At 39.4% G+C, this 15,329-nt stretch overlaps 1 protein-coding gene across 1 annotated transcript in view; it reads right to left on the reverse strand.

The window, feature by feature from the left end:
• Positions 1-15,329, reverse strand: part of LOC117399333 (gamma-1-syntrophin) — a 137,681-nt gene that overhangs the window by 19,856 nt on the left and 102,496 nt on the right. The window contains exons 11-13 of the mRNA XM_034913109.2: positions 14,755-14,885; positions 14,173-14,302; positions 1,972-2,010 (exon numbers count right to left, since the gene is read on the reverse strand). Coding sequence (XP_034769000.1) covers positions 1,972-2,010; positions 14,173-14,302; positions 14,755-14,885 — 300 coding nt within the window. The remainder of the gene's footprint in view (positions 1-1,971; positions 2,011-14,172; positions 14,303-14,754; positions 14,886-15,329) is intronic.

Raw genomic sequence — 15,329 nt, forward strand, 5'->3', positions numbered from 1 at the left:
TCTCTCTCTCTCTCTCTCTCTCTCTATATATATATATATATATTAATAGCCTAATATATATACGGGCATATTAAATAATATTAATGTGTTCTCTGTACACAGTACATTATGTACACATATAGATATGTACAATAGGCTAAACAGTACAGTAGTAAAATCAGATGAATACCTAGCAGTCTTTTTTTTTGTCTATCTTACATGTGTTGTAGGCTTCACATTATTGTAGGACGCGTAGATAATAAAATATTATTTTAAACTGGAACTAAATTATTTCAGCATATTTTCTTTTTATCTTAGTCTACTTACAATTAGCCCAAAATAAATCATAGGGTCACATTAACATGTTATGGCTATACAGGACCTTAAATATCTACCATTTCAAACTGTTACACAGCTTCTGCCGCCTATGCTCTACGCTTTGCAGCAGCATTCAGTTGGCGGAATTTTTGGGTCATTTTTGCCTGAGGAAAATCCTTGTCAGACCTTCGTGAATAGCTCATGAATGCATGGCAGCTCATTATCTGTATTTAACATGCTGCTTTTGCATACGTAAACATCATTAATTTAATACAAATGAGGCAGCGGCGCTATTCCGCCCCTTTCATTTTGCATCCGCTAAATCCTTGTTTTCTGCACAGAAATGGGAACAGTAAATAGGACAGGGACAGAACTGCGCTCGGTAAACGCTTCGTAAATGATGCCCCAAATACATTTTTTGTTGAAAATCAAAACACTGCATAGTGTAAACATGGTTTTGTGCTTTACCAGCAGCGACCCTGAATGCTTCCTTTTTCTTGCAATGCCAATCATGTATACAGCATATCTGCTTCCAATTTCCATTACTATAGAGAAGCTTTTTTTTTGTCAAAGTTGTCGTATGCAACAAGCTAATCTACAGTTCCAATCATGGTTAATTTCCCCAAACACTGACCTTGGTCCAATAATTAACAACTGCTTACCTAAGCTATATTGGAAAGCATACCAGTTTGACCAGAATAAACAGCAATGTATTAATAGCCTAACTAAAAAAGCTTAAAGTAAGATTAACTAAATTGATGCTCCCTATTAGCCAAGCAGCATTTCTTCTTCTTCTACTTCTTCTTCTTCTTTTTTAAAAAAGCTTTCAAAAATCACTTTTATTGTAAGCTCTGATAGGGTTTTCTCCCCTCCACAGCAATATATCCAAAGTGTTGAATTTCCATGTTTCATGTACTTGTCTAAATGTATTGCCCTCAAGATACACAAGCAAATTATCAATATACTAATATGATGATGAAGCACTGTGATAAATAATTATTGGATTGGCTTATTATAAAAAAAAAGAAAATCAATTCTATTTGATAAGTAAATACAATCCAAAAGCTACACTGAAAAGCATATATACATGTCAGAGCTTTGCCATTTCAGTTGTCAGAGTGTGTAAATACTGCCGGGCAAAACAAAGAACAACAGTTCACTTCAAAATAGGTTTTCAAGCTTGATTTATACAGAATGTTCATTTAGCTTTGAAGGTCACTTATTGTATTGTGGTACTATTGTTGACCATTATTATTTTGGTAGCTTATTGTTTGGCAGTGGTGCATTATATTTAGCAAGGTTTGACTATAGTTAATTATTATTATTTATTTCTTAGCAGACGCCCTTATCCAGGGCGACTTACAATTGTTACAAGATATCACATTATTTCTTACATACAATTACCCATTTATACAGTTGGGCTTTTACTGGAGCAATCTAGGTAAAGTACCTTGCTCAAGGGTACAGCAGCAGTGTCCCCTACCAGGGATTGAACCCACAACCCTCCGGTCAAGAGCCCAAAGCCCAAAGCCCTAACCACTACTCCACACTAATTGTGGTAAAGAATGATATTTGTCAATTGTACAAGTTATTTGTTTAAACATATACTAAATACAACAACATTTAAAATTCAACCAAGAGTAAAAGACTTATCCATGCAATAGCATAGCTTACCTGTTGGTTTACTGGAAAGTTTCTGTTGATCTTCTTTATCTAGAATAAAGAGTTCAAATGTAATGTTTGCCAACAGAGTAGAAAAGTTGGAAAACAAATAAGAGATGGTCACAATGTCTAAATAGTTAGTTGTCTTTTGCAGGTTTGGCTATATTGATTCAAAAGTCTAACACAATACAGTAGTTATTTTATATTTGTCTTTAACTTCCCACATTTTCTATTGATTACCAACTCCCTATTAATCAATATGTCTAGTCTGAAAACAAATCGTCTGTTTTATCATATTTTAACATGTAGATATGCAATGGCAAGTGTCAGATGTAATAGATCCAGGAATAATCTTTGTTGTATTGTTATATTCTATTGCTTTTTTTTAACTGTCTTACTGAAGTTTATGTACTTAAAGTTAAGTACTGTATATTTCAACAGAGCTCAGATACTGTACATTCTTAATTAAACAGTCACATCTCTAAGCATAAGCAGAGTGTAGAGTGACGTCCCCCTGAGGGCAAGGGTGACCGAGCTGTGCAAGGTCCAGATCAACTACCCAGGTGGGATGTCAAGGGGGGTGTTCTGAGTCAGGTAACCGGAGGTAATGCTCTCCTTAGCTGTGTTTGGGGCAGCTTTAGGACTGTGGGTTGGGAGTGTATGAACATGCTACAGGTATGTTATGGTCTCATAGGATGCTGAAAGGGTTCATTTTGAAATCAGGGTTTAGCTAAATGCAGTGGGATGGAGACAGGAGATAAGGGGAACTCCTTGGATACGAGCACATGGTTGGTTGTTGGTGTGTGTGCTGTGACCAACTGTATAGGACAGTTGTGTGTATTAGGGAGTTCCAGCTACATAAAAGTTAATTGCAGTATTGACATACGAAATGTGGTCCCGACCTTTATTCACGGACACCAGCGGTGCTTCAATATTAATTTCATGCTGCATTGGAAGTGTTTATTATTTTTCTATACTATACTATATCTACCCATACTGTAGAAATCCATGTGGTTAAAGGTACACAATACAACACCAGTCTACATGTATATTAAATTATGCAGGATTTTAAAACATCCCCATGGTAGTTTTTGCATGGGCTACAAACCAGGATATAGCAGTTGTTACCAAACTGTGCCTTTAAGAAAGTGCATTCTGGGTAGAGAGAGAAATGCATACTGATTTTTAGGGAAGTACTGATAGAAAGCATGTGCTCTCTGCTGGAGACCTGGTTGTGGTAGGACACTGAGGTTTTTAAGCTTGTATAAAAGTTGTTAAAGTTATGTACAAATCATAATTGTTGTCTTGTTTAGTGCAAGGATTGCTGATAGTGTGCTACTGATATATGTATTTGAAACTGGAATTTTTAGCTACAATGATTTAATTAAATGATTGCCAAAGATGTGTCTGCAAAGCCTACGTGTGCATTGTAACCATAGGCTGCGTTCTTGTATCCCAAAGCAAGCTCTCCGTTAGACGTCATACGCAGCTACTAGAGAAACGCCTTCCCACAGCTTGCTGCTCATGGCTGCTCTCTATTTGACAAACCTTTGGGAAACTTACCAACAACATCACCTATTTATACTCTACTAGAGGCATAACGTATATTGAGGCAACCGAGGCGGTAAAAATCAGCTAGGTACATTTAAAAAATAATAATAATAAAAGTACAAAAATATATCTAAAGATTTTTTTTTTAAATAGTGTGCCCACTTACATTTTTAAGACTGGCATATAATCGACATGTTTTCATATTATTATTATTATTGTTTATTTGCCATTTCTTCGTAACATTATTGTGATCTTAGGCTATGTATAAATTTGACAGCTGGGGTATTGAAACTTCACGCCAAACAGACGTGTTCACTTCTCATTCTCATTGGTCAGTTTCCCTAGTTACACCGCGTGTAGCTCCAGAATTGGAGCCAACATCTGTTTATGATCCGACTCAGCGAATTCGGATCCGATCCCATTTTTTGTTCTCGTTAGTGCAACCAGCCCCTGGAGCAGCAGGTAGTCCCATATATAATTTAGTGGATGGTTCGGTACTGTACATACTCAAAGATGAAGAAACCTATCTGTAATGCATTTCTTTCAGAAGAAGCCAACTCTGGGTACGAATGTTTAGTGATTGTATTTCTTATGTTAATATTGTTTTTCTGCTGACAGTCCTGTGCAATGTGATGATACTGTAACGATCCTGGCGATGGCATTGTCTGAACATTGTGTTTGTCTTGTCTGTCTTGTTTGTTATGTCTTGTGTATTGTAAGGGTATGGGGCACATCTTTAGCGTGTGTGTGTGTGTGTGTGTGTGTGTGTGTTTGCGCGTGCGAGCAAAGTTTATACACGCTAGATTCCAGGATCTGGTGTCCAGGTCCCAGTGGTTCTCCTCTCTTGACCTCCGAAGCGGCTACTGGCAGGTGGCTTTGGCCCCCTCTGCACGACCCAAGGCTGCCTTCTCCACTGGCCGAGGGCTATGGCAGTTCACAGTAATGCCATTTGGACTTTGCAATTCCCCTGCAACATTCGAATGGCTGATGGAGAAGGAGCTAGCCAGGGGGCCCCCCACCGAATGTCTAGTTTACCTGCTGGTCCATGGGAGGACCTTCCAGGTGGCCCTGGCTTCCCTGTGAGTGGTGCTTCGGCGAGTGATGGCAGCGGGGCTCAAGATGCACCCACAGAAATGCCAGCTGATGAGGAGAGAGGTCACTTTCCTGGGGCACCGGGTCGGTGAGGAGGGCATGCCAGCAAGATAGAGGCTGTCTGGGACTGTACCACACCTGTCAACCCACACCAACTCAGGGGCTCCCTGGGGCTCGCCTCTTATTATAGGAGGTTTGTGCAGGGCTTTGCCACCATCGCTACCCCCCTGCACAGCCTCCTGCGGAAAGAAGAGCCCTTTGTGTGGACCCCTGAGCAGAGGGTTGTGGGTTCAATCCCAGATGAGGGACACTGCTGCTGTACCCTTGAACAAGGTACTTTACCTAGATTGCTCCAGTAACAACCCAACTGAATAAATGGGTAATTGTATGTAAAAATAATGTGATATATTGTAACAACTGTAAGTCGCCCTGGATAAGGGCGTCTGCTAAGAAAGAAATAATAATAATAATAATAATACAACACTAGGCAGGAGAAAGGCATGCCAATGCGGACGCCCTGTGCCGTCAGCCCTGTGCACCTGAGGGCTGTGCACACTGCAGCAGGAAGGAGGAGAGGGAGGCAGCATTGTCCAAGGGGGCTGAAGAGCGATGCTGGTGGTGGTACCGGTGGAAAGGGCAGAATGGAGGACCACTGTCGGCGCTGTGACACCTGCATTGCCCAGAAAGGACCCCCGGGCCAGTCACACGGCCCCCTCCAGCAGTACCAGGTCGGCGGTCCCATAGAGAGGGTTGCCGTGGACGTCCTGGGCCCCTTTCCACGCTCAGAGATGGGGAACCGGTTCATCTTGGTGGCCCTTGACTATTTCACCAAGTGGCTGGAGGCGTACGCTCTGCCAGACCAGGAAGCAGAGACGGTCACTGAAGTCCTGCTGGAGAGGTTCTTCAACCGGTTCAGGATCCCGCAAGAGCTGCATTCGGACTAGGGGCGCAATTTTGAATCCCGGGTCCTTGCTGAGATGTGCCGGCGCCTGAGGATCAAGAAGACCAGGACCACCCTACTCCACCCCCAGAGCAACGGATTGCCTGCACACCAGTCCTGCTCATGATGGGGCGTGAGCTCTGCACCCCCACCAAACTGGTTTTTGGCCATCCCCCAGTGTACCCCTGGGTCCTGAGTACGCCAGGTGGCTGCAAGAATGGATGGAGGTAGCCCATTGCTTCGCCCGGGACCAGCTGTAGGCTGGGGGTGCCCTTCAGAAGCGAAAATACGACCTCCGGACTCGGGCACCACTTTGTTGTCGGAGAGCTGGTCTGGGTCTACAGCCCCAAGAGGAAGAGGGGCCGTTGTCCCAAGCTGGACAGTCACTGGCTCGGACCCTGCCAGGTCCTGGAGCGAATCGGGGAGGTGGTGTACCGAGTGCAGCTGCCAACAAGAGGGCGCAAGATGGCCCTGCACCGGGACCGGCTGGTTCCCTACCTGGGAGGAGACCCAACATGGGTTGTCCCGGGGACCCGGCATCATCGTTTCCGAGACTTTGTCCTTCCCTCGGGGATGAGGGACTAAGGGGGGGGCTATGTAACAATTGCATCATTTGAACATTGTTTGTTATATCTTGTGTATTGTTCAGTGTATTATAAGGGTACAGGGCATGTCTTCAGTGTGTGTGTGTGTGTGTGTGTGCATGTGTGTGTGGTGGGCGGAGCCTCCCCTGAGGCTATAAGTGGGGGGGGGGGGGAGGGGGGAGCCGCGAGCAGGAGAATGCGAGCAGATAGAGACTGGAGCAGTTGACATGAATGTGAGGGACAGAGTGTGAGGCTGAAAGAGAGGCCCTACCCTGAGAAACAGAAACGAAGAACCGGCACTGTGTCTGCGAGTGCCTGAAAAGAATAGAGAGAAAGGAGAAGCGAGTGCGAGTGAGAGGAAAGAGGGAAAAAGAGAGTGAAAGAGGAACAAGTAGGTCTGAACAGGTTATTCATTTTCTTTTGGTCAGTAATTAAGAGTCAGTTTCGAATCCCATCTGGTCTCCCTGAGTCTGTTTTCCTCAAATAGCGCAGAATGCTACAATACGTTTTCATAAATCTGTGTTTTGTTTGCGCAATGGCAATGCCTTCCCCCTCCTCCAATATAATGATTCATAGCTGTAGTACTTTTCTTGTATTGTATTTGATGCCATGGGCTAGAAGAATTTGAGATAATTCTATTTATAAATTCACTGTTTGGCAACAGCGTTTTTTTTTTTTTTAAGTTATTTTCCTAATGTTTTCATTAGAGAAAAAAATCCAAGGAAGTACTGTTTTAATATCGGTGATTTTTAAAAAAAAATCATTTTCGGCATCTTTAAACAGCTTGTTCAGTGGTAACAATGCACTGGATACTGAAGTAAACTGCAGCCACGTTCCAGCATGAATGTGACAGCTCGCCTCGTTCAACCTTGACCTCTGTACATCAGAAGCAGTTTAAAGTATATTTACGTAAATTTAAAGCAACATTGTCTGTGTTTATGATTATATATGATAAGTGTACTGGTTTCGTTATCAAACAAACAAAAAAAAGCCTTGCAAGTTTTTTGCCCTGCCCCAACTGTAAAACTGAAAATTCTCCCACAGCATGGAGACAATCCATGTTTTCCGCCGCAAACAGATTCCTGGGATCCCTGTTCATGATGAGAAAGAGTTTAACTGAGTGCATCCTTTCGATATGTTTGATTGCTCTTGCAGCAGTATGGGTAAAAATAGACTGAATGGCCTTGCCCTGCTATATGAAGTGTTACAGTGTTTCGATAGATCAGGCCATAGGAGGATTGGCAAACTCTATTTAAAGCAAAGCCTTCTAAATCAGTGTTTTTAATCATGGCATCATACAGTCTCAGCAGTCCAATTAGTCTTAGCACTAGTATCAACAATCTAGTCCCAGCAGTAGCAACACCAGTCCCAGTAGTGTCAGCACCAGTCTTACCAGTCCCTGCAGTAGCAGTAACAGACAGTCCCAGCAGTAGGAACAACCATCTTACCAGTCCCAGCAGTAGTCCCAGCAGTGTCAGCACCAGTTCCAGCAGTAGCAGCACCAGTCTTACCAGTTCCAGCTGTAGCATCAGTTTCACCAGTCTCAGCATTAACTTCAGTAGCAGTGAACCAAACGCATGTCTCAATGAAGGTATAAACCCATCTACTTATTCATATTTATAAGTTCTATTCTTCTTGTCCTTTTAATATCACATATTTCTAACAGTGTGAATAGAGTCATTTTAGATTGGTGTTGCTTTTACTGGGAGATTTGTTTAAAAAAATGTGTCATGAAATTTCAAACATCATCCAAGGTGGGTCACTGGGTAAAAAGAGTTAGCGACTTATATTGCTTTGCGGTTGCATTAGTAGTCTCCAGGCTTCATTAACAGGATATGCAGGGTTTTTTTTTTTTTTTTTTTTGACAAAAATGTGATTTTTGCCTCAGTAAAAATCTATTCTTAGCTATGCCCCTGTCTAGTTGCATAATTAATGATTTATTCTATTTGTTTGATGTATATAATTAAACGTAATGACATTTAATTATTTAATTTATCACAATGTATCACACATGGGGATTGCATTCATTTGCAGTCCATCATAACTTATTTTAATTTTTAAAATGTCCCATAGTTAGTTTCTGGATTATCAGACTATAATGTTACAGAGTAAGTTTGATGTAATTGTTGAACATTAACTTTATTGTAACAGTATACGTTACTTGTCATGGATTAGTACATTATGTTTAATGTACTATTAATTACTATTTTATATTGATTAATTAATTTATTTATGTGAGTAACACTTTAAAATGTGTCTGTAATTCATGATGAATTACATATGAACTAATTTATCAGCTTGATAAAATAGGAATTCATGATGAATACACTTCTAATTCTAATAATTTAATTCCGTGTCTGCAATTCATCATGAATTACATATGAACAGTTTTAAAGCGTTACCATTTATTTAATAGAGCGTTGACAAGGTTGTTCACCCTTCATTGGGGCGCATTTATTCTGACTAACAATAATAAACTGTTGAAGTAGTTATAAACCTAAGAGTGTTTTTTGTCTCTGTGTTTGTGCATTGCTAATATTTTTGCTGTTTAGGGGTTACCCCAGAGTTGTGCTGCTCTGGCCCTTGGGGCTTGTGTGAGTTATCAGGTCCCTAAATCTGTTATATTAAGGTAATAGGACAGAAAGGTAACATAATAGTAACACAGTGTTCATCTATTTGATAAGGAAAGTAGGACAATGCACATACAATGAAGAAATGATTAGTGTCTGTTTATAAGATAATGACTTAAGCAGAGAGCTTTGGAAAACAACGGTTCTTGTTTTCACAAAATTGACATGTGACTGTATCTAGCCATGTGTCCAACACGTTGGCCAGGAACGGTTAGCTATGCCAAATCAAGTCATTTACAGTATTGTAATGTACTAACATGGTGTCAAATGTGAAGTTTTTGTTTCGCCATTGTGAAAGTGACTACAAGCTGCATTGCAAATAGATACTAATAAGACTAGCAGAATTCATTTGCCATGGGGGAAAAGCACACTTTTTGCAAATAAGCCCTCTGTTGTATCCTGGAAAATTAATTACTGCGAGGAGATCAGAAGACCTTTTAAAAATGAGCTTAGCCCCCCCAGAGGCCACTTAAAGCGTTTCCAGCGTTTCATATGTCTTCTGAAAATAGACCCCTTTCTGTTGTTTTTGTGTGTATGCTCTTTGTAGCTTTTAAATGGGTTTAAAATCATTCAACACTGATACACTTTAGAAGAACCAAACTAATATGTTAGGACAAGAGCCTCATGCAAAAGAATAAATACATAACTTGACAAATTTCTATATATTGCATACAACAACAAAAAAAAATATGATAGAATTTGTAAATCGTATATTTGCGCTTGGTTTTTTAAAGACATCCCACTTTGTCATGTTGTTATTATCTTTCTTGTCTGTTCAGTAGAGAGAGTGCATGGCTGCAAATACATTTCTATACAATTTGTTCTGGAATGATGGGATGGATTCTTGGGCATGCAAATAATGCTGAAATGAATTCAAAATGAGCAATGCAATGTATACAATGCCTAAACGATTTCATTTTTTTGGTTTTACAAAATCATTCTTTTTTATGTATGTATGTATCTATTTATCGATGTATTTGTTATAAAAAAGAGTGCAAATGTTTCTTATATCTATTTTTTTCTAGGAACTATCATGAAAATTTTCTGCCTATAAAATATTACATTTCACTTTAATAAAACCATTAATAAATTATAATCCAGAATTTGAAATGAAAATCCAAAGCCTATATATATACAGTACTGTGCAAAAGTTTTAGGCAGGTGTGAAAAAATGCTGTAAAGTAAGAATGCTTTCAAAAAGAGACATGTTAATAGATTATATTTATCAATTAACTAAATGCAAAGTGAGTGAACAGAAGAAAAATCTAAATCAAATCCATATTTGGTGTGACCACCCTTTGCCTTCAAAACAGCATCAATTCTTCTAGGTACACTTGCACAAAGTCAGGGATTTTGTAGGCATATAGTCAGGTGTATGATTAAACAATTATACCAAACAGGTGCTAATGATCATCAATTCAATATGTAGGTTGAAACACAATCATTAACTGAAACAGAAACAGCTGTGTAGGAGGAATAAAACTGGGTGAGGAACAGCCAAACTCAGCTAACAAGGTGAGGTTGCTGAAGACAGTTTACTGTCAAAAGTCATACACCATGGCAAGACTGAGCACAGCAACAAGACACAAGGTAGTTATACTGCATCAGCAAGGTCTCTCCCAGGCAGAAATTTCAAGGCAGACAGGGGTTTCCAGATGTGCTGACCAAGCTCTTTTGAAGAAGCACAAAGAAACGGGCAACGTTGAGGACCGTAGACGCAGTGGTCGGCCAAGGAAACTTACTGCAGCAGATGAAAGACACATCATGCTTACTTTCCTTCGCAATCGGAAGATGTCCAGCAGTGCCATCAGCTCAGAATTGGCAGAAAACAGTGGGACCCTGGTACACCCATCTACTGTCTGGAGAAGTCTGGTCAGAAGTGGCCTTCATGGAAGACTTGCGGCCAAAAAGCCATACCTCCGATGTGGAAACAAGGCCAAGCGACTCAACTATGCACGAAAACACAGGAACTGGGGTGCAGAAAAATGGCAGCAGGTGCTCTGGACTGATGAGTCAAAATTTGAAATATTTGGCTGTAGCAGAAGGCAGTTTGTTCGCCGAAGGGCTGGAGAGCGGTACACGAATGAGTGTCTGCAGGCAACAGTGAAGCATGGTGGAGGTTCCTTGCAAGTTTGGGGCTGCATTTCTGCAAATGGAGTTGGGGATTTGGTCAGAATTAATGGTCTCCTCAATGCTGAGAAGTACAGGCAGATACTTATCCATCATGCAATACCATCAGGGAGGCATCTGATTGGCCCCAAATTTATTCTGCAGCATGACAACGACCCCAAACATACAGCGAAAGTCATGAAGTGATGGTATGGCCCCCACAGAGCCATGATCTCAACATCATCGAGTCTGTCTGGGATTACATGAAGAGAGAGAAGCAACTGAGGCTGCCTAAATCCACAGAAGAACTGTGGTTAGTTCTCCAAGATGTTTGGGCCAACCTACCTGCCGAGTTCATTCAAAAACTGTGTGCAAGTGTACCCAGAAGAATTGATGCTGTTTTGAAGGCAAAGGGTGGTCACACCAAATATTGATTTGATGTAAATGTTTCTTCTGTTCATTCACTTTGCATTTTGTTAATTGATAAATATAAACTATTAACATGTCTATTTTTGAAAGCATTCTTACTTTACAGCATTTTTTCACACCTGCCTAAAACTTTTGCACAGTACTGTATATATATATATATATATATAGTGGCAAATTCACTGTGTGGGAGTGAATGTGCGTGCATGTAACAGTAGTAAAACAAATACGTAAAAATAAGCTCCTATACAACAATGTTCTTTGAAATCAGGATGGCACCTGATGGAGGTTTATGTATAATATTAAACCAGCATCAAAAGACAAGCACAAGGTCGGTACACAAAATCAGCTTCTCAGCACAATCCGGGGTCAGGTATCAATTCAGGCAGTCAAACAAAAGCAGGTCAAAACACGGGTATTCACAATAAACAACACTTACAGCTCTCTCTCTCTCTCTCTTTGTGAGTCAGCCATTTTTATATTGAGATGGGCCTTTCATGATGATGTAATTTTGTATTGAAAGGACATCTGGGAGGTGTAGTTTCTCCCGGGTCTGGGAGGTGTAGTTTCCCCTGAGTCGGCCATCTTACTTCAGGTAACGTGAGGGCATAATCTGCCATCAAACTTGCCCTCATGTACCTTCCATTAATGACCCTGCCCCGTGTTTTATCACAATATATATATATATATATATATATATATATATATATATATATATATATATATATATATATAGATCTATGATCTTTACACATATACCATATTGTATTACCTCTTGGTCTCAAGCAAGTGAATCAGTAAGATACTATCACTGTAACATTTTGAGTAAGTACCAAGTGCTGAGTTTTGATAATTGTCAACTTTTCTTATGCAAAAATGGTATTTAAAACTTTGCATGGATTAGGTACTCCACCCTTAAAAGAATCAACGAAAAAGCTCTCTGAAGATACTAATAGGCTCAATGATTTAGATGTATGTGGGAATTGTAAAGTGGAAAGGCGTAGGACAGCATTTGCCAAAACAGCTCTCTCTATAAGAGATACTTTATTCTGGAACTCACTTCCTTCAGAAATTAAGGTTTTAAGGGATTTTAAAATAGTTTGTAATAAACTTAAGGCTTGGTTGAAACATAATCAATTATGCAATCATTAATTTATTCAGGATGTATTTGAATTTGAATTGTGAATATTGGATATCTATATTATATAAATTGTACTGTAACTTGATTATATAAGCTGCTGATTGTTATGCACTTTTAACAGGTAATTTATGAATTTAATGTTGTATGTATTTTTAATCAAATACTCAATAGGAGGTTATTGCTATAGTTTAGAGTAGAAGTACTATGGAGATTTATTACAGTTGTCATCAATGTCTGCCCGGGGACTGTCAATGGAAATTAGCTTAATGGCTACATTGAAAATGCAATGCATCTTGTGTCATGTAAGTGACACTTCTGTTCTAATTGTATGTGTCGCTGATAAATAAATACAATAAAAAAATAAAATAAAAAAGGAAGCAGATCTAAATGTAGCTGTCCAAAAATGCTAATGCTGTGCAGAAAATTCTTAACATAAATTATAATTACATATTTCAGGATTGTTGCTGCATGGGCTTAAAGAGTAATTAGCGGGTTCCAAAAAATATAACGTTATACATCCCCAAGTGCTGCTACAACTGTTTAAATGACGTACCTGTAATTTTTCTTTTTATTGTTAACATCCTAACAACTTTTTACACATAACTTTAAAGTCTGTTTCAAAGCTCTTTTCAAAATGGCCGTTCTATTGCACTGGGGTTTGAAATCTGTCCTCTAAATCACTGCAGGAAGAGCGATTTAAAAAACAAAACAAAACAAACAAAAAAACATGACAACAAGTGCTCTGGCTTTTCTGTTCCATACCACATTATGGATCGTTATAGCTGTGTCACGGATAGCTTGTGTGGTGAAGTCAGACCAGGAAATGCCGGACACAGTGTGGTAAGTGAAATGGTTTAAACACAAAAAACAACACTTTGTAAAAGAAAATGGCACGTTGGCCAAAACAAACAGACAAACAAACACTGACTTCTAACAAGTCAGTGTTAAGTCATTAGATTGCTCCAGTAAAAACCCAACTGTATAAATGGGTAATTGTATGTAAAAATAATGTGATATCTGTATAATGTGAAATAATGTATAATGTGATATCTTGTAACAATTGTAAGTCGCCCTGGATAAGGGCGTCTGCTAAGAAATAAATAATAATAAAGTAGCGGGCTGGTGTAGAACCAGCACCTGTAGCAATTGTTATTATTATTTATTCGGTTTCTCCTGACTCTCTCTCCCGTTCTCTCCACACTGAACACCCAACCCCGAGTGAGAAATTCATGCTTCTTTTAAGCAGCTGTGCCGGGACTTGATTGCTAATCATTCAATCTGGCTCCAGCACAGTCTGCACGTGAAGTCATTGTGACTTCCCCATGCCCACAGACCAATCATACATTTTAAATCACCCGTGCTACGTAACCCATAATATACAGATAAACCAAATACAACCAGGGGTGGGGGTTACCCTGTCACAAGTTGTGTTACCCGTTTAACAATGTGGGTGATAATCCTTACACTGTCAGTGCACTAGAGCGGCCATTTTGAAAAGAGCTTTGAAACTGAGTTTAAAGTTATGTATAAAAGTTGTCAGGATGTTAACAATGAAAAGAAAAATTACAGGTACATTATTTAAACAGTTGTAGCAACACATGGTGACATGTAACACTCTATTTTCTTTAGAATCCGCTACTTACTCTTTAACTTCACCTTGACAGAAAATGTCTTTATCCTCTAGCTCAGCGGAAATTGATTTCTGTGTTGCAAATAGCATGTACAGTATACTATACTTACATTGTGCTTTGTGAGACTGGAAATATTAGTTGCTATTGCTTGTAGCCAGTCAAAGCAGTCTTCTGCAGTCAGGCACTGTATTATCCCACTGCATACCCCATCCACTGCAATTACTTGAAATGCATTTTGCCTAGAGACATGTCACAACAGATCAGATCAGAAGCCAGTTTAATCAGATGTTTCATTTTATAATAATTGTAAAATTGTACTCAACGTTAAGGTCAGATATTAAAACTTGCAACTGAAGCAAACAACTAAACTGATTTCTTAAATGCAAAGAAGTTAGCTGAAACCTTGTACATAATATTTGTACAGGCATATTATACCATCAAAGTAAGTATTTCCATTTACAAAGGGCCATGCCTAACAATATATGCTTTTTTTTTGTTAAATATATATTTAGAAAATAGTGTGTCATACGTGGGGGAGGTGTTATATTTACAAAACTGCAGCAATTTACAAACGTGTCCTTTAACACTAGTTTAGCTATGACTGATTTTAATGTATGTACTTAAAATGTAATAATCTTTAGAATGCCTCTGATAAAATCCAATAAAGTAAAAGTCTAATATATTTTCTTACCTGCAAATGTCTGAACCTGGTATATACTGTGACAGGCGTGAATGAAGCAGGGGGATTAACCTCAAATCAACCCATCTCTTCTCCCACCTAAAGCCTGGTGATGTAGGCCATGATGAGCAAGACAGTGTGTCCTAAAAACATTTAAAACAAATACAGCTCTCATCCATCCTCCATTTGGCATAAGCTGGTATACATTTTCTCCGTTTATAGTTATAGTTTAAGTACATAATACAACATGTGCATAGAATTGTTGCTCATATTTGTAGCTGGTGTAGAAAAAGCAGTTTTCATAGTAAAGTTATCAGTAACATCTGCTTCTTTTGTCATACAGCAGCTTAGTTAAACTAGGGGCGAATTTCTGCCGGTACTCACCAGTACTGTGTACCGGTACATGATTTACTTGTCATCCAGCGCAGATGTATTCATCCACTTACAGTCCACCAGCGCAACGTTTCTAAAATGCACTTTCATTCAGCACAGTTCATGCTGATTGCATTCTGTTTCTGTTAGCTGCTATTGGCCAGCATTAATGTCAGTATAATCACTGCATGTTGATTGGGCAAGCTTTCATTCTG

This window comes from Acipenser ruthenus, chromosome 4, assembly GCF_902713425.1.
Source record: "Acipenser ruthenus chromosome 4, fAciRut3.2 maternal haplotype, whole genome shotgun sequence".
NCBI classification, from domain to species: domain Eukaryota; kingdom Metazoa; phylum Chordata; class Actinopteri; order Acipenseriformes; family Acipenseridae; genus Acipenser; species Acipenser ruthenus.